The sequence below is a fragment of the Malaclemys terrapin genome, chromosome 7 (genome assembly GCF_027887155.1).
Source record: "Malaclemys terrapin pileata isolate rMalTer1 chromosome 7, rMalTer1.hap1, whole genome shotgun sequence".
Taxonomy (NCBI): domain Eukaryota; kingdom Metazoa; phylum Chordata; order Testudines; family Emydidae; genus Malaclemys; species Malaclemys terrapin.
The window spans coordinates 126,271,662-126,292,100 of NC_071511.1; the positions used below are offsets into that span (position 1 = coordinate 126,271,662).

The 20,439-nt window shown below is 48.4% G+C and overlaps 1 protein-coding gene across 3 annotated transcripts in view; it reads right to left on the reverse strand.

The window, feature by feature from the left end:
• Positions 1–20,439, reverse strand: part of ARMH3 (armadillo like helical domain containing 3) — a 182,177-nt gene that overhangs the window by 67,876 nt on the left and 93,862 nt on the right. For all 3 annotated transcript variants that reach the window (XM_054035649.1, XM_054035647.1, XM_054035648.1), the window contains exon 23: positions 18,057–18,132. In XM_054035649.1, the coding sequence (XP_053891624.1) occupies positions 18,057–18,132 (76 nt within the window). The remainder of the gene's footprint in view (positions 1–18,056; positions 18,133–20,439) is intronic.

The following is a 20,439-nucleotide window of genomic DNA, read 5'->3' on the forward strand; positions in this document are numbered from 1 at the left end:
CAAAGCTAAATAAATATTCTTTGGTGTATAGTGCGGTAAAAAAATCCACGGACCATGTTCCAGATCAGGTTCATCTATTACTACGCCATACAGACACCAGTTAGAACGTGTCCTACATGAAACTAGCGGCAACAAAATCCCCCTTTGCTACAATGTCAAATACTGTATATGAAGGCTCAGCAAAGAATTTCTAAATGCAAAACTAATCCAGATCTGCACTAAAACACTCACAGCAAGAAACATCTGTAGAGGAGTGACACCGAGGGACCCCCTTCATGCCAACGGGCAGAGGGCATGCATAAGGGTTACAGGGATCCTTCTGGCCAGGTATATGCATAGTAAGGGTGGCATATAAGCCAGAAGCTTACTGGTCGTCATAATCATTGCCAAATATATGTTTGGATAATATTTAAGGATTTATATAGGTATCCTGAAAACTACATTTGTTCTTAAGGCACGTGAGTTAAGACAGGCCACCAGAAGGTGATAAACAGGTTCTGTTCAGGCAGGAGGCATCTCTCTGTTGGGTCAAGTGTGTTCTGAGCATTGTATGTATCACAAAGGATCACCCTGGGCCAGACCCTAATCAAAGTTTGAAAAACATACAAGAAAGAAAAACCAGAAAAAGGGCAGGGGACTAGAACATTCCAGGCAGCGTTTGACAGGGAGCTTTCTGTCTCCCTCGGCATGGGCCCGCTTCGGAGGATTTCCGCTCACAAATGACTGAACTACAGAGGTGTGTCTCAGCAACAGGACACAACTTCCTGACGAGTGCGTATTAGGCAATTGCAAAGCTAAATTCTCAGCGTTCTCTCTTCTAACCCATTTACCAACCAGATTTGGGCTTTTATTGCCCCTCACAGCACACACCACCAGCTACATTTCCTGCCCCGAGGGGCAGCAGTTCTTGTTACTGTAACCAAAACCATCCTTGAAAGTCAATGGTCCTGACAGCTGAACTCATCCTTTCCTTGGCCACCAAGTCTGCATGACACCCCAACCGTTCCAACAGACCCAAGCAACTCCTCATAATCCAGCTATGGAGGAGAAAAAACGGCGTTGTAATTAACGCACACAGCAATGGCCCAATGAATCCCTAACACAACAAGACGTAGCTTTGGGGCTCAGGCTCTGCCAGCAATGTCACTGGTGCCCTGCAGAGCCCTCCCCACAGCCCACCTCCCGAAGAAAAGACATTGGCAAGAATGTTTTTATTCTCCTACAGAACGGGAGTTTGCTGCTGTCAGGGCTGGCTCTGGCTTTTTTGCCATCCCAGGCAAAAAAGCCTCCTGCCGCCCGCCCCTCCCCCCCCCAGCGCGGCAGGGGAGGGCGCCGAGCTCGACCACGGGCCGCTCTCCCCGACCAGCCGGAGCGCAGGAGGGAGGGCAGTGAGCCCGCCGCGGCTCCGCTGGCAGCTGGAGCCCTGGGAGGAGGGCGGAGAGCCCGGCCGGGGCTCTGCTCTCCCTGGCGGCCAGAGCGCCGGGGGGGGGGTGAGCCTGCCGCGGCTCCGCTCTCCCCGGCGGCCTGAGCACCAGGGGAGGGCGGCGAGCCCACTGCAGCTCCGCTCTCCCCGGCGGCCGGAGTCGGAGCGCCGCACCGCCCCCCTCCAGGTGCCGCCCCAAGCACAAGCTTGGTGGGCTGGTGCCCGGAGCCGGCCCTGGCTGCTGTGATCCCCTCTCCAGACCTGGCCAGCATAAGGAAGAGCCTCTTCTCAGGATGCCCTGCTGAAAAGTAGCAAGGGCTGCACTACTGGGGTCATATGGGATTCTCAAGCTCCGCCCCACATGCCTCACATCAGCATGAGATGGCACACACAACCGACTGTGCAGTTCTTCGTAAGACCATCATCGTCCTTCCCGCTGAGCAACGAAATAGCTAATTGCCATTTCAAACGGCAGAGCCTTCAGTATTAACCCTGCATTGAGATGAATGGGGCAAGTCAGACCTCAAAGCTACTGCTTCTAAATGTGTGCAAACTCATGCAGACAGATCTGCATCAGTTTTCACCCCATTCGCAGCCTGACAATGAGCTTTCCAGCTCCAAGGGCAAGAGCGATTGAAATCTTTCAGAGTAGCAGCCGTGTTAGTCTGTATCCGCAAAAAGAAGAACAGGAGTACTTGTGGCACCTTAGAGACTAACACATTTATTAGAGCATAAGCTTTCGTGGACTACAGCCCACTTCTTCGGATGCATATAGAATGGAACATATATTGAGGAGATATATATACACACACACACACAGAGCATAAACAGGTGGGAGTTGTCTTACCAACTCTGAGAGGCCAATTAATTAAGAGAAAAAAAACTTTTGAAGTGATAATCAAGATAGCCCAGTACAGACAGTTTGATAAGAAGTGTGAGCATACTTACAAGGGGAGATAGATTCAATGTTTGTAATGGCTCAGCCATTCCCAGTCCTTATTCAAACCGGAGTTAATTGTGTCTGGTTTGCATATCAATTCCAGCTCAGCAGTCTCTCGTTGGAGTCTGTTTTTGAAGTTTTTCTGTTGTAAGATAGCCACCCGCAGGTCTGTCATTGAATGGCCAGACAGGTTAAAGTGTTCTCCCACTGGTTTTTGAGTATTTTGATTCCTGATGTCAGATTTGTGTCCATTAATTCTTTTGCGTAGAGACTGTCTGGTTTGGCCAATGTACATGGCAGAGGGGCATTGCTGGCACATGATGGCATATATCACATTGGTAGATGTGCAGGTGAACGAGCCCCTGATGGTATGGCTGATGTGATTAGGTCCTATGATGATGTCACTTGAATAGATATGTGGACAGAGTTGGCATCGGGGTTTGTTACAAGGATAGGTTCCTGGGTTAGTGGTTTTGTTCAGTGATGTGTGGTTGCTGGTGAGTATTTGCTTTAGGTTGGGGGGTCGTCTGTAAGCGAGGACAGGTCTGTCTCCCAAGATCTGTGAGAGTAAAGGATCATCTTTCAAGATAGGTTGTAGATCTCTGATGATGCGCTGGAGAGGTTTTAGTTGGGGGCTGAAGGTGACAGCTAGTGGTGTTCTGTTATTTTCTTTGTTGGGCCTGTCTTGTAGGAGGTGACTTCTGGGTACTCGTCTGGCTCTGTCAATCTGTTTTTTCACTTCAGCAGGTGGGTATTGTAGTTTTAAGAATGCTTGACAGAGATCTTGTAGGTGCTTGTCTCTATCCGAGGGATTGGAGCAAATGCGGTTATATCTTAGAGCTTGGCTGTAGACAATGGATCGTGTGGTGTGTCCTGGATGGAAGCTGGAGGCATGTAGGTAAGTGTAGCGGTCAGTAGGTTTCCGGTATAGGGTGGTATTTATGTGACCATCGCTTATTAGCACAGTAGTGTCCAGGAAATGGACCGCTTGTGTGGATTGATCTAGGCTGAGGTTGATGGTGGGATGGAAATTATTGAAATCATGGTGAAATTCCTCAAGGGCTTCTTTTCCATGGGTCCAGATGATGAAGATGTCATCAATGTAGCGCAAGTAGAGTAGGGGCGTTAGGGGACGAGAGCTAAGGAAGCATTGTTCTAAGTCAGCCATAAAAATGTTGGCATATTGTGGGGCCATGAGGGTACCCATAGCAGTGCCGCTGACTTGAAGGTATATATTGTCCCCAAATGTGAAATAGTTGTGGGTGAGGACAAAATCACAAAGTTCAGCCACCAGGTTAGCTGTGACAGTATCAGGGATACTGTTCCTGATAGCTTGTAGTCCATCTTTGTGTGGAATATTGGTGTAGAGGGCTTCTAAGTCCATAGTGGCCAGGATGGTGTTTTCTGGAAGATCACCGATGGATTGTAGTTTCCTCAAGAAGTCAGTGGTGTCTCAAAGATAGCTGGGAGTGCTGGTAGCGTAGGGTCTGAGGAGAGAGTCTACATAACCAGACATGTTAGGGTGATGTTAGGGTGCCAATGCCGGAGATGATGGGGTGTCCAGGATATCCAGGTTTATGGATCTTGGGTAGCAAATAGAATACCCCTGGTCGGGGTTCAAGGCATGTGTCTGTACAGATTTGTTCCTGTGCTTTGTCCTGTGTTTGAAATCTCACACTCACATTTGGAGCACAAGATGGTGGCCTCCCAGAAAATGGGTCTGGGCTCTCTGAGACACTATAATTCAGCCCAATTCAAGCCCTGCAATATTCTAAATTAGATGCAAAGATGCCAAAACCCATGAGACTTTTTTAAATGTGTAGAGAGAAAACAATTGGAGTTCCCCTTTTTCCAATCGCCAGTGTTCTGGTTTCTCAGCATCTCCGGCTGTGCCATCAGGCGCTCACTGGCTGCTGTGATCCTAACACCAATTCTACCGGTGTGACACAGGCTGCTCCATGCACATCACAGAGAGCTCCTGAAATCAAAACATCTTAAACCTTGAAAGCTAGGATGCATTTCCACCAACATGGTCTGTTTTCTTTTAATAAAACAAAAGTCTTATTTTAGCTTTCTGTGCCTTCCTGGGGACTATTTTCCACGTTTTTGGTGTAATCCTCAAATTGATTGCAGCTTTTGGAGTCATGCTAGTGATCTATTATCATTGCTTTCAGTACACGACTAAGGTAGGCACTTCATTATCTTAATGAGCAGATGTACTTAATGAGGTGGTACTTTGTCAATTTAGTCCTAAAGGAAAAATGAAGAGAAGAGAACGTTTCCATTTCTAGTGAAAAAGCAAACTGCAGAATAAATCAAGTGGCTGCGATTCTTCAGAGAGCAACAGATTTCCTCGAAACGGGCGTCAGAGCTGCAGCGTCGCTGTGCTGGTTTTCAGGTCAGGAAGGCCATCACCCGCTCACAACTATGTTTACGTTGTCTGGGTTATGAAGAAAACCGCTCAATGATTTCCCTTCATTTCGGTGAATTGTTACGGCTAGAGTGGCACCAGTGCAGACAGGAACGCTGTATTTATTCTCAAAAAAGGCGCAGCATGGGCTGAATCTGTACAAACTTTCTTCAACCCTGACCCGGCAGGACCAACAGCAGGGGCCGAGCAGGCCAGTCACAGGGTCCATTCCTGGCTTCTCTGCTAGGCTGTGACTGCCAAAGGGGTCAAGAATGAGGGTGACACTTGTCAATTAGGAACTGGACCGAGGCCATCCGCAATGCCACAGAACTAGTTACTAGGACCCTGCTGGTAAAAACAAGAGAGCCTAAAAAAGGAAACCAAAGCCTTGTGTTTTCGGTTGTCTTTGACATTGAACAACCACCTTAAGTTGTGGGAAACATGTTGGTGAACACACATCCTGGCTTTGCAAGAGACAAATCTTTTATTACTGGTTACATATCAGGCGCACCTCTGACTCTCTTGCCTTCACACCTAACCAGTAATAACGGCCAGGGAAGGTCCAGAAGTCACCTTGGGCAGATGGAGCCGCTTTAAAGAGGCCATCAGCATTCCCAGTACGGCATCCCCTGCTGGTGTATTACCGGGCCATTAGCAGCAAACTTAAACCGAAGAGGCCATTAGCATGTTCCCTTCCACCCAGAGGAACATGAAACAGAGACAAATGGGTGGAACGCTATCACAGACAACACCCATGATTGGCACACAGTGGAAATACACTCTAGTCAAGCAGTTTAGGTCCAAAAGGTGATTTTCTACAAACCCGTCTGAAGCTAGAAGGAAAGCATCCAGTGGCTTGGAACTATTCACCACTACTGCCCAAAAACCCAGCCACTGCTAATGTGCAATTTTTGTGTTTCTCGACAGAGGCAGCATTGAGCCAGCAAAGCGAGAGAGGGAGCTCTCCCCTGCTAATACATTTCTGCAGGACAGATGGGTCAGCTGCACTCCCGTGCAATCAAGCGGTCACCCCAGTCGCACTGAGAAATACTTTCCCCTCCTCCACCCTCTCTGCCCACAGAAGCTGCTCCCAGTGACTTCCACATCTGAAGGTTGCACCAGGCTCATTACCTGTGTACAGGTAATGAGCAGCTTAACCAACACAATTGCAGGGCAGGTGTCTGCACCACTGGAGCCAGTGCACAGGAAGGAATCGCCGGTCAGGACTGCCCTCTTTCCAGCCCTGCTGCCATGGTGCACAGCAGATGGGATCCGCACAGCAGGGCCTCAAGCAACAGGGCGGGGATGCAAATAACATGAGCTAAGCAGATCCTGCCCAAGCCTCACAAACTGTTACCACCTTAAGGAGGAAGGGGACCAGGCGGGGGGGGGGGGGGGGGGGCAGAGGAAGGGGATCGGGGGGGGGGGGGCAGAGGACAGAAAGGTTCACTGGAAGGTAAACAGCTCGGTAGGTGAATACTTGTCTGCTAAGGCCCACACAGCCAGGCTGGCGTGTTTGCTGACTACAGGAAGAGATTCCCAAGCAGCTGACTGGTGAAGTTCTGCAGCAGAACGGACCCTCACCTGAAGAGGGCAGGCAGTAGGCTCCCAGAGTGCAGGGAGGGGTCTGCTTGGAAATCACCCTCCCCGGCCCTGCCTTGTTGCCTGAGTGGGGAGAAGAGAAGGGGCTCCTCCAACTACAGGCAATGACGAGAAGCCCAGAAAGCCTGGCTGAAGCAGGCAGTGACCCGGGAGCAAAGTGCTCCTCCCCACCTTTGAGTGGGCCTACATGCCCAGGAGTCGGCTTACTGCGCCCACGGGGAGATGAGAGGGAGGGTAACCGGGGCAGCAGGATTGCCAAGTGAACCAACAGGTGTTTGCACCCCTGCAGGCTGCGTTCTCCCTGTAAAAGGGGGAGTCACAGCTGCATTGCCGGGGCCTGCTCCCCTGCAGCACGAGCCGGCTCAGTCAGCACCTCGGCTAGCTCCACAAACCTCCATTTGTCCAAGAGGCAACACCCCCTAAAAGAATTAACCCAAAAGAGCAACAAAGCCATTAAAAGCAGAACAGCAGCACTGGGGCTGGCAAGTGCCTCGGGCTGCCAGAAAACCAGAGCCCACAGCCTTGGTGCACCCATGGCAGCCAGCCTCCTACGCTGCCATGCTCCCTCAGAGGCCATCTGGGACAGCGCCCGGGCGGAGGGAGTGCGGCCTGGTCTACGCTGCTCAGCTGGTACAGTGACACCACTGACCCCCCGAGTGTGGATGCAGGTTACATCAGCAAGAGAGTCCTTTTCCCTGTATAACTGATACACCAGTTCCCCAAGCGAAGTAAGCTGTACATCCAAAGAACTCGAGTGCCAATGTAATCGCGTTTACACTAGGGCTTCTGCCGGCAGAGCGGAATCGTCAAAGGCACACCCTGGCCGACAGCTATGCCAGCACAGTTCAAGTGGCTGAAAGAGGGGAAGTGTCCCTTGGTGAAACTGGATGGCTTCCTACCTGATCTGCACATGATGGGAGCTGCACTGTCCTTTCTGTGCGGCTGGAACCGGACCCAGAACTCCACAACTAACCAGCCCTATTCCTGGAACTGGGCCAATGCCATTAGCGACAGCATTTGACTTAAGCTGCTGCATGAATGAGGAAGGGTGAAGGAAAACCAAGGCAGAATGACACGGGCTCATGCTCCCCAAGACAAACCAATCAAGGTGAGTCAACTAATTATAGAGCAACAAATGGAAACCAACACAACTATTACGAACAGATGTGATTTTCAGCTGCCTCTGTGGCAGAGTTATACACGAACGACAAAAAAATAGTGAAAAAGTTGCGAAAGAACAGGTGGGGACTCCATGGCAAACTGGAAGAACCCATGTGTAGTCAGTGATGCTTGTTACTTGCTGCTTTTAACCCCCATCCTCCCATTTTAAATTACTAGCCAGGCTGGCATGGAATAACAGGGTCTTTGCTCCTCTGATTCCATATACTCCTATTCCTCCATCCCCAGCTAAAGCCAGAATCCTGCTTATGTCAGAATTACCTGCTGCAGAGAGCTCCAAGATTTCACTAATAGGGACCCGTGAGGTCAGGTGGAGAATGAGCAGCAAGGGCAGATAAACTCAGAGGAACCAAGACCCTTTCTTGCCACAGTCACCACAGCGTCTAAGCTCTGCTTTTCCATGCCAAAGTCCCTCGCAACAAAAACTGCAGAAGATATGATACACAAGAAGAGATCTTCCAACCCCACTCAAACAGCGGCTTAATGCGAAGAGTAGACCAAGAGTCCAGGACTCCTGGGTTCTACTCCTAGAATATGCCTTCACTTGAGTGCGTCACTATCTCTGCACCTCATGGTACCCATCCGGAAGAGAAGGATTATTACACTTAGCTCCCTCTCGTGGGAGTCATGAAGCTTAATTAAAGTAGGTGCAAAGGGATTTTAACACAACAAATTAAAAAAGCTCTATTCCGAGCAGCTTGGAAAATTCTTTCCTCTCCTCCAGCCTGGTGTCTTGCTAACAGGAGTCTGCATGACACAGGGCAGCATCTATTGGAGAAAAGACATTTGCTAGCTCACTCCTGGGAGCACTCTTATGGGACTGCATTTCTGTAACTATCCCAGCTGTAACTGTGGCAATAACAGGGTGAGGATTTGAAAGCAAACTACCAATGGCACCAGGAGTAATTGTTTTAGTTAGTTAAAGGCCTTTTGCTATCTTGTAACACAAGATCAGCCAGGTTTGATTAGCAGTGGCAGCATGCCAAAGGTCATTACTGTTAAAACATACCTCAGTGAGCAGTTTAATTGACTCATTATTCTGTCACTAGCCAGCATTTACAATTGGGCATACCAATCAATACCAACAGACCTAGAGAGCAAACCAAGCCAGCCTGGATGTCAGAGCAGAGCCCACGCAACTATTCCCACTGCCAGCCAGAGGCCTGGCTGCAAAGTGTGCAGGTGAACCTCTAACTGTCCTCCCACCTAGGCCTGGCTACGTTCGCCCACCACCGGGGGTTACTGCCCATCACAACGGAAGGGAAGAGGATCTGAGAGGTACTAGCCGGTCCCACACTGTGTACAGCCAGCCTCTTTGGTCGCTTGATCCCCTAACGCGGTTTCAGCCAAGCAAGCTCCCTCTGCTTCTTCAACTGCTCAGTTAGTGCTTGAGGGTAGCACTAGGGTAAATTTCTATTTATCTTACACTTCCCTTGGCTATTCGAGTTCCCATCAAAGCAGTCCAAAGCTCGTCCTCCGTCTTTACTCGTCTGCTGCTCACCACGGACCCCTCCTTGCACTCTCGAGTTGAGTGAAGCTGCCTGTGATCCGCAGAGAAGCACAATGTCTCCCCAGGACTCCCATGGCCTGGCGCCTGCGTAAACCCAACAGCCATTCATTACAAGCCTCCTAGAGCACAAGCTGGTCTCGCCCCACTCTGACCTACTGACTCCTCGCTGTATGGCACGTACCACAGCTGTGCCCCAGACAGGCTGCAGCTTTCTACGGAATCCTACGGCCCCTCCTCCGGTGGTGGAGTGGTGAAAAAAGAAGTGGGTACGCTGACCATTTCGGCGTTGCAGGCCAGGCAGTGGTAAGGTAGGTACTAAGGGGGTGCAGACGTACCCTCGTTTTGAACTGGGTTTAGGCCAGGGGTTGGCAACCTTTCAGAAGTGGTGTGCCGAGTCTTCATTTATTCGCGCTGATTTAAGGTTTCGTGTGCCAGTCAGACATTCTAACGTTTTTAGGTCTCTTTCTATAAGTCTATAATATAGAACTAAACTAATACAACCGCATCTGCTCCAACCCCTCGGACAGAGACCAACACCTACAAGATCTTCACCAAGCATTCTCAAAACTAAGATACCCGCACAAGGAAATAAGGAAACAAATCAACAGAGCCAGACCTGTACCCAGAAGCCTCCTGCTACAAGACAAGCCCAGGAAAGAAACCAACAGAACTCCACTGGCCATCACCTGCAGTCCTCAGCTTAAACCTCTCCAACGCATCGTCAGTGATCTACAACCCATCCTGGACAATGATCCCTCGCTTTCACAGACCTTGGGAGGCAGGCCAGTCCTCGCCCACAGACAACCCGCCAACCTTAAGCATATTCTCACCAGCAACCACGCATCGCACCATAACAACTCTAACTCAGGAACCAACCCATGCAACAAACCTCGATGCCAACTCTGCCCACATATCTACACCAGCACCACCACAGGACCTAACCAGATCAGCTACAACATCACCGGCTCATTCACCTGCACGTCCACCAATGTTATATATGCCATCATATGCCAGCAATGCCTCTCTGCTATGTACATTGGCCAAACTGGACAGTCACTACATAAAAGGATAAATGGACACAAGTCAGATATCAGGAATGGCAACATACAAAAACCTGTAGGAGAACACTTCAACCTCCCTGGCCACACAAGAGCAGATGTAAAGGTAGCCATCGAATCATAGAATATCAGGGTTGGAAGGGACCTCAGGAGGTCATCTAGTCCACCCCCTGCTCAAAGCAGAACCAATCCCCAGACAGATTTTTGCCCCAGATCCCTAAATAGCCCCCTCAAGGATTGAACTCACAACCCTAGGTTTAGCAAGCCAATGCTCAAACCACTGAGCTATCCCTCCCTCCATCTTACAGCAAAAATCCTTCAGGACCAGACTCCAAAGAGAAACTGCTGAGCTCCAGTTCATTTGCAAATTTGACACCATCAGATCAGGATTAAACGAAGACTGTGAATGGCTATCCAACTACAGAAGCAGTTTCTCCTCCCTTGGTGCTCACACCTCAACTGCTAGCAGAGCACCTCACCCTCCCTGATTGAACTAACCTCGTTATCTCCAGACTGATTCTTGCCAGCATATTTATACCTGCCCCTGGAAATTTCCATTACATGCATCCCACGAAGTGGGCATTCACCCACGAAAGCTTATGCTCCAATACATCTGTTAGTCTTAAAGGTGCCACAGGACTCTGTTGCTTTTTACAGATCCAGACTAACACGGCTACCCCTCTGATACTAAACTATTGTTGTACGTAAAGTAAATAAGGTTTTTAAAATGTTTAAGACGCTTCATTTAAAATTAAATTAAAATGCAGAGCCCCCCGGACCGGTGACCAGGACCCGGGCAGCGTGAGTGCCACTGAAAATCAGCTCCGCACGCGTGCCATAGGTTGCCTACACCTGGTTTAGGCTATGATTACACTGGAGGCGAACCCGAGAAGTGCCATTACAATGTGTTTTTGGCAGTCACTCACAGACCAACTTAGCAATTAAATTGTTCTTTAATTATTTTAATAGTTTTGTAACTAAAAGTGTGTAAACTCCATATTCCCCCAGAGAGAAGAGAAGAGAACTCCGGTTGCCCGCTGCCTCTCCCAGCGCTCCAGTCCCCGGCTCTTGAGTTCATTCTGTGGAGCACCCGAAAGACGGCCGAGGCTGTTGTTTGAGAGCTGGGAGACAGGGCTACACTAATGCAAACAGCATCATAGTCTCAAACTTAAATGAAGCTATTCTCACACAGTCTGGCTGCTCACACAGATTGCCGGCCAGCACATCCCTTCGGTATGCCCAAGTGATGCTCTGCACACTCCGCTGCCTGGGAGGGCTCAGACAGCAGCTGCAGAACCCGCGGTGCCTTCCGCACAACGGAAAAGTACCACCAAGGGCAGCTACCATGGAATGAGACTGGCTAGCGTCAGAATGCCCAAGCGGAGATGGGTTCTACCAGCACAAATACAATCCCTTAAGACATGAATCAAAAGACCTACCACACCTCGCTACCTGCTGCCGACATTCTCCATTTTAAAACTGTTTCAGTGAAAAATAAAATGACTTTAAAAACAATGATGATGTGACTGCATTACAGATAATGGGGCAGTTCAATCTATTAATCATTGGGTTAATCTATTTATTCACCTTGAGAAAATTACTGATTAGGAGAAAGTCTATTAAAAGAGTACAAGGATTCAGCCGCCACCTCTCTCATTGTGTGAGCAATCTCAGGATGTCCCCTTTGAACTCAGCTGTAATAAAATTCTCATTAAATGCAAACCTGCAAGATGTTAACATAAAGGGGCTCGTTAGCCTCAAAAAAATCACTTGCCTTGAAAGTTGCTTATTTCCTCCTAGGTGTGAAGGTCAGTTTTCCATCCACTAGCTACTGGGGTTTCTTATTTCAGCCAATCAATGCAGCTGTGACATATTGGAAAACCAACACAATTCAACCACTTGTGCCTGACCCCAACAAACCCATGCACAGCAGTGTAATCCACCACTGATGGAGCATGTACTCCACTAAGCCGGGCCCGAGCCGCCAGCCCCTGCCGCTAGGCTGCCTCTTCCAAATGTTGGTTCTCTCTCAGCTGGCAAGAAGCTTTGTGGCACAGGGGAGAGCAACAAATGTGGGCGAGATTCCACTGTACACTCACAGCTGTCCCCACACAGTGCACTACTGGGCCCTGGCACTAAACTCATGAGTCACAGGCACAAGGTCTGGGATGGACGACAGGCCGACTCAAAGACTCTTCCAACACCCTGCAGAGATCAGACCGATGTCAGGCACTGGCGAGTGTAGAAATTGGAGAAAGTCTCTCTTCCTCTGTTAGCTCCTCCGTGGCCTGCTGCCTCCACATCTGCAGAGTCACAGACTTTAAGGGCAGAATGGATTATAAGATTATCAAGTCCGACCTCCTGTATATTAGAGGCCATTAAATTTCACCTATTTATCCCTGCACTGAGACTAATAACTTGAGTTTGACTAAAACATCTTCCAGAAAAACAGCCAGCCATGATTTGAGGACATCAAGACATGGAGAATCCACCACTGCCCTGGGGAACTTGTTCCAGGCGTTAATCACCCTCAGAGTTAAAAATATGCGCCCAATTTCTAATTTGATTTGTTTGGCTTCATCTTCCAGCCCTTGGTTCTAGTTTGGAGTTTCTCTGGGAGATTGAGAGCCCTTTAGTACCAATATTTTCTCCCCATAAGTCACTGTCATCAAGTCACCTCTCGGTCTTCTTTTTGATACACTAAACAGACTGTCTCTCAGTGTTGGGCATTTTCTCCAGACCACGTATCATTTCGTGGCTCTTTTCTGCACTGTTTCCAACTTTTCCAACATGCTTCTTAAAACGTGAACACCAGAACTGGATGCCGTATTCCACTCCCAGCCTCACCAATGCTGTATACAAAGGTAAAACTGCCTCCCTACCCCTGCTCATTTCTCCCTTGGCTATGTTTGCAAGGACCGTGCTGGCCCTTTTTGGCCGTAGCACCTCTACTCTGACCCCTAGATCCTTTTCGGAGTCACGGCTTTCCAAGACACGGTCCCCCTTTCTGTGGGTCTGGCCTGCATTCCGTCTTCCGAAATGGATAACTTCCCGTTTGGCTGTATTAAAAAGCGTTTTGTTTGAACAGGCCCAGCTTAACAAGTGATCCAGATGGCTCCGCATGACCACCCCAGGAAGTCAGAGCAGGAAGAGGTTGCAGAGAAGAGATCTGCAGTCACTTCCAAGAAGGAAAGAGAGTTAGCCAGGGCCAAGGAGGAGATCCAGGGGGTGAGTAAACCCTAGGGTCCTACCCTGGCCTAAGGAGTCTTGACAAGAGGCCAAGAGGGGTGAAGTAGCCACAGGGAGTGGACGAAGTTCTGGTGGCAAACTCCAGATATAGTCAAGGAGATAGAGAGGTGCGGTAGGAAGAAGCCCAGGGAAACAGTCACCGGGACCGAGCAGACCTAGGTTGCTAGTCATAGAACCCTGGGCTGGAAGCTGGAGTAGCAGGCAGGCCCAGGTTCCCCTACCAGCCACTGGGAAACAGACACAGGACCTGGAGAACTGGAACGAAGACCATCTGAGAAGGCATCTGGACAGCTTGTCCGGTGGGACCTTGTTTCCCTGGAAGGGCAGGAACGATACAGAGACTTGGCCAGAGGGCTGAGTCATGGAGAGAGAGAGGAGCCAAAGTGTGAGCAACCAATGGAAGGGGTCACCAGACAGGGGAGAGCTAATTCCCAGACCCAGGCACAAGGAGGCGCACCTGGGCGAGGGGAACCCCTTTTCACTACCCTGTCCTCAGCAGCATTCACCATTCTGCCAATGTTTGCGTCATCTGCAAATTGTATCAGCCATAATTTTATGTTTACTTCTAGATGATTAACGAGAATGTTGAATAGCATCAGGCCTAGTTCCATTTTATGAGAGACCCCACTAGAAACTCCCCCCATTCATTGATGGTTCCCCATTACAACTACTTTTTGAGTTTTGTCACTTAGCCAGTTCTTAATCCATTTTATGTATGGTACACTGATATTGCATAGCACTTATTTTTTAAGCAGAAAGTCATGTGATGCTAAGTGAAACCTCTTAAAAAGTTTAAGTATATTACATCTGCAGTTATCTTTATCAATGAAATTTATCTCAGAGAATGAAATCAGGTTTGTTTGACAAGAACTATTTTCCAAAAAAACCACATTATTGGCAATAATTATATTCCTAGCCTTTATTTTTTTTGTGATTGAATCCTGGATTCACTTTTCGATTACTTTGCCCAGGCTAACCAGTCTATAGTTACCCTAGTCATCCCACTTGCCATTCATGAATATTGGCACAACGTTAGCGCTCTTCCAGTCTTCTGGAATTTCCTCCATACTCCAAGATTTATTAAAATTTAACAGCAGCAAGCTATACATCTCCTCGGCCAACTCTTTTAGGACTCTTGGGTGAAAGTTATCTGGGCCTTCAGATTTCAAAATGTTTATCTCTAGCAGATGTGTTTTAACATTCTCCATCATAGGTACTGGAACCAGGGGTGCTGCTGCACCTGTTGGCTTGAAGTGGGAGCAACAACCCAAATACATGATTTCGGCACCCCCATTATAAAAACTGTTCCAGTACCACTGTTCTCCATAACTACTAATGGACTGAAAAATAATTCCTCATCCTCGTGTGATTTCAATACATCATCCTGCTCCTTTTCAAATGCTGAACAGAAATATCTCGAAAATTTCTGCCTTTTCTGCATCATTAACAATGTTACCAGCTCCATCTGATAATGGGCCTATACCATCAATTGGATTTCTTTCATTCCTAATATACTTAAACTCCTTATTGCCCTTGGCTCTGCCAGCCATAGATTTTCCCCTGTCTTTAGCTTACCTTATCAATTTTCTAAACTTCATGACTTCATTTATATCGATTGCTATCTATTTCCCCTTTTCCCCCATGCTAGACATTGCTTTTTTATTTCTAATCTCTGCTTTCACTCCCCCAAATGAACAAGGATGGGCTTTTAGCCAAAGTTGTCCTCTTTCTTGATTGTGGAGTTGCGGCTTTTTGGCCACCTAATCAGTTAAAGTACTCCCACTTTTCATGCATATTTTTCCGTGTACATTTTTCCTCCCAAATTTCCCTGATAATTTTCCTCATCTTTGGGAAATGACGCCTTTTGAAGCACCAAGTATGTATATCACTGGCTGGGACTGTCCTCCATTTGCCTTTATTGAAAGCAATCAGGTCATGATCACTGATCCCTAGGCAACCACCAACTTCCCATCCTGGGAGTAATTTAACTTTAGCCATCACAATGAGGACCAAAACATAGCTCTGCTTGTACGCAGAGAATAACCCGAATCTCTCATACGTGTTCTTGACGGTAGGAGCTGAGAGTCTTTGAACAAGACATGCCAACAGTAGACAATGGCCCACTGGCACCAGGGCATTGGTTCGGGTTAAGGGTAAAAACCAGTTTCTAAAGCTTCCATGATATGCCAGTCCAAAATGCAGGAGTGCCCACATTTTGCCCAGCTGAGACCTGCATAAACCACCTGCCTAAATCTGAAAGTCTTGCCTTCCTTGGATGAAACGCAGCCCCTCTTGCCTTTCACACAGTACGTGTGACCAGCAGACTCTGCAGGCCCCAGCAGACAGCACAGAGCAGCGAGGGGAAATTACAGAGACTAAAATGGGAAACAGGTTGATGGTTTACGTGCGATAGTCTTGAAAGTGTCCCATCCATCTGTTCCCCCACTCCACCCCCGGCCACGGCCCACTGAAATGAAAGTGTCTCTCGAAGCCCTGCTTGTGAGATGGAAGAACATAGTGATGTGGAAAATCGATCCACGCGTTTAAGGCCTGTAAGCAAGCTTGACCAAACTCAGGGCCTTGACTAAAGTTTAAGGCCTGCTAAATTTTCCCTTACAACAGCTTCACAACAGAACCCAACACTCCACCCCATTCAGGGTCGGCAGATAAGTCCACACGAGCTTTGCTCAAGCTGAAGCAGCATGAACACAACCTCTGTCAACTGCTAGAAGATCAACTCCCCCAAGCGCAGTCTGGGCTGCACCCAGGCCGGCCACCCGGTTAATATGGATTAAAGAAATCCCAGGGTTCTACGTGATACTGTAGTTGCATTACCAGGACCTACTCAACAACCTTAGCCCAAGAAGAGGGGCTCTAATTAGAGCCTCCTCAGGCACACACCTGACAACTACGTGTTTGAGGCAGGCCGGCACCCTGACATCCTCCCGTAGGGAACAACAATTCATGACAAAGAAGGGATCTGAACTGAAAGGGAGGGTGGAAAAACAGCATGCACAGAGCAACAACAACTAAAATCTATCTCAAGGCTAAAACAGGAACCCCGTGGGGCCAGTTTCCCCCATCCACCCGCTCTACCGGCTGTTGGATGGCCCCGGCGAGGGCAGCAGTGGGAAGGAAATCACGTTGCCAATTGTTTGCTTTTATCTTTTCAGCTGCTTGAGAGGATCAGTTTTAACGAATCCGTGTTGGAGAGACGGGGCGCCCAGAAGGGAAAGTGACCCTGCTCGTTTACATGCTACAGAGCAAGCCTAGAAACCGGGCAGCCACGTCCTTTCCACCTGTGAATACTCCCTTCCCAGTTTAGAGACGCTTCGGCGTTTCCAGAGCACTCCAAGGGCAGACACTTGTGACACTTTAAATGCTATCTGCTCTGCAGCTTCATTTAGGGAGGATTATCTGCCCACAAAGCTTTCATTTAGATCTGTTTATGAAAAATAAAGATGGGAACAAAATAAAAGTCTTCTGGAACCTCTATGTGAGGAAATGAAGCTTACAGAGGAAACCTTCAAGGGTGACTTAGAGACACATAAAACACATATTTCCTTGAAATGTGCCCTGAGAGTTTGCCTTGTACACACTGTCGTCTGTTGTGAGGGAATTGCAAAGAACCGAGACAGCTCCATTAAGCTACGTTCTGCTTCCCAGGAAGGCAGCATGCCTCGGTGCAGTTCCAATTCTGACTCTGCTCCTGACTTTTAGTGTGGACTTGGGCCTCAGTTTCCCTTTCTGGAAAATATGGCCAATGCCACTGATTATTTACACGGTGGTGCCCACACCGTGTTTGGTGCCTCCCAAGCACAGAGAACGGTGCAGTGCCTGCTCCATGGAGCACCCCATCGGCAATGAGAAAAACACACCAAAAGGTGGGAGAAAGGGGTCCCAAACTCAAGGAGTGACTGGGGTGCTGCTGGGTACAAGCCTTGGTAGCTGACATGGGTTTTTTATGGTGATCAAACACTAAATTCCCCTCCCTCCACCTTCCAACTAGCCTGGGTCAGACCCATGGGCCATCCAGCCCAGCGTGCTGTCTCCAGCAGTGGCCAGAGATTTCAGAGCAAGAAACCCTGAAGCTACGATGGAAGCCTCTACAGCTGTGGACTAACGTGGCAACAGGGACAGTTACTCCCGAGCCCCATCAGCTAGTGACTGACTTGTGGCCCTGGGGCAGGAGAGTTCAATAGGTCCAACTGAAACCATCTTTAAATAAGCATTTGTACTTTTTTTTTTTTAATTCCTTGCAGTTTTGAAAGGGGTTTGGGAACTGGCTTAAAGCCTCTGCACGGGCTCTGCAAAGACGTTCTCTGTGGGCAAGACTGACACCACGAGCAGATGACTCAGAAGCAGCGATTGTAGTCTCATGAATGCAATGGAATCAAGCAAGAGTGAAAGCCCCTTTGACCCACAATCGCCCTGCCAGCATGCCAGAGGTGCAATTAGGATGACCTCATTCCTGCTTTGACCGTGCAGAGCCCCCTGGAAGAGCTAAGCATTATTATTATAGAAATTAATTCAAACTTTCATGAACCCTCCACCCCCTTTGCTTAAGGCAGCAACTTAAATTCCAGAACAAACTCTGTGCAACCAACATGGAAGCGTCAAACCGGCCGAGCCACACAGAACACCTCCCAAGAACTCCAAGGCTGCTATTCATTCCCACGCCTTACCTGATATTGACTAACGCATGCGTCACCTTGCTGGCGGGCTCCTTCCACTGACCGGCATTGGTCGAAAGCCGGAGCACTGAAAGAGAGGGAGAGAGATCCTTAAGACTGCTGGTACTGAACCAACAGAGCGACACTTTCTAATCAGTAAAACAGCAGCTGGAGATCCAAGTCACAACGAGACCAGCCTTCGAGAGAGCCAACAGAACCCCGCCCTCCGCCCCCATTCTGGTTGTCACGACCTGGGTTCAGGGTCTCACTCTCAGGCCATAATACGCAGCCTCTTCTGAAGCCATTTCAGAGATTTTAGGAATATAAAAAAGCTGTATAGGCCAAAGCGCAGCCTCCTTTTCTGGAGCGGGGTGAGAGGGGAATTAATCCTGCCGACCTGATTTCATCTCCATGTCTCCAGATCCCCTTCCTCCAGAAACAAGAGCTTAGCGTCTTGGATTCATTCATTGCTCTCTGCTCATGCCACTTTCTCTGGTATCTTACTCCACATTTGCTCCCCTTCTGCTCCGCTCCAGTTCCTATTTATTCAGGGTTCCATCTGTTCTAGATCACGCCCTGTAGTTTCAGACTATCCCCATGTTGAAAGTTTCTTTGGCTCTGTTAATCAGCCTTGCAGAGAAAGATCATACCCCCGGCATGGGGAGAAGCCTGCTCCCCAGAGAGACCAGCACGCCCCGTCTGGCTCACAGAGACAGGGAGCAGAGCTGAAAACACTCCAAACCGGGCAGAACGTCTCTGGAAGCCCATCGTGCTGCTGACAGAGTGTCCAAGGTATTTATTCAGGTCCAGAGTGTTTCCAGGCAGCCCATCATCTCGGCACCCACACCTCAAACCCAGTAGCGAAGCAGTGAAGAAATCCAGAACAAAGGGCGTTTTCGTGATGCAGTGTGCTCTGCCGGAACTGTGGGTGAATTCGTATGGTCAAGGAATAATCCATTTATGATGCCATGCCTGGAGCTAGGATTTTCTGAAAAGGGGTACCTGGCACTTGTACATGAACACAGCTTCTCGCCCCTCAGCACAGCACCCTCATTAGGGCTGTCTATAAACATCAATACTACTTCAACAAAGCCAGTGAATCCATGAGCAGGATGGGTTAATGTACAGTGCTCACCAACGCTGCAGACCTGGGTAAAGGAAGATTCAGGGCACAAACATACATAAGAACGGCCAGACTGGGTCAGACCAAAGGTCCGTCCAGCCCAGTATCCTGTCTGCTGACCGTGGCCAGTGCCAGGTGCCCCAGAGGGAATGAACAGAACAGGGAATCATCAAGTGGTCCATCCCCTGTTGCCCATTCCCAGCTTCTGGCAAACAGAGGCTAGGGACACCATCCCTGCCTATCCTGGCTAATAGCCACCGATGGACCTGTCCTCCAGGAACTTATCTAGTTCTTTTTTGAACCCTGTTATAGTCTTGGCCTTTACAACATCCTCTGGCAAGGAGTTCCACAGGTTGACTGTGCATTGTGTGAAAAAATACTTCCTTTTGTTTTAAACTACTGCCTATTAATTTCATTGGGTGACCCCCTAGTTCTTGTGTTATGAGAAGGAGTAAATAACACTTCCTTATTTACTTTCTCCACACCAGTCATGATTTTATAGACCTCAATCATATCCCTCCTTAGTCGTCTCTTTTCCAAGCTGAAAAGTCCCAGCCTTATTAATCTCTCCTCATACAGCAGACGTTCCATACCCCTCATCATTTTTGTTGCCCTTTTCTGAACCTTTTCCAAGTCCAATATATCTTTTTTGAGATGGGGCAACCACATCTGCACACAGTATTCAAGATGTGGGCGCCCCATGGATTTATATAGCGGCAATATGATAGTTTCTGTCTTATGAGCTATCCCTTTCTTAATGATTCCCAACATTCTATTTTTTTGACTGTCGCTGCACATTGAGTGGATGTTTTCAGAGAACTGTCCACAATGACTCCAAGATCTCTTTCTTGAGTGGTAACAGCTAATTTAGACCCCATCATTTTATATGTATAGTTGGTATTATGTTTTCCAATGTGCATTACTTTGCATTTATCAACACTGAATTTCATCTGCCATTTTGTTGCCCAGTCACCCAAGTTTGAGAAATCCTTTTGTAACTCTTCGCAGTCTGCCTGGGACTTAAATATCTTGAGTAGTTTTATATCATCTACAAATTTTGCCACCTCATTGTTTACCCCTTTTCCCAGATCATTTATGAATATGTTGAATAGGACTGGTCCCAGTACAGGCCCCCTGGGGACACCACTATTTACCTCTCTCCATTCTGAAAATGGACCATTTATACCTCCCTTTGTTTCCTATCTTTTAACCAGTTACCAATCCATGAGAGGACCTTCCCTCTTATCCAATGACAGCTTACTTTCCTTAAGA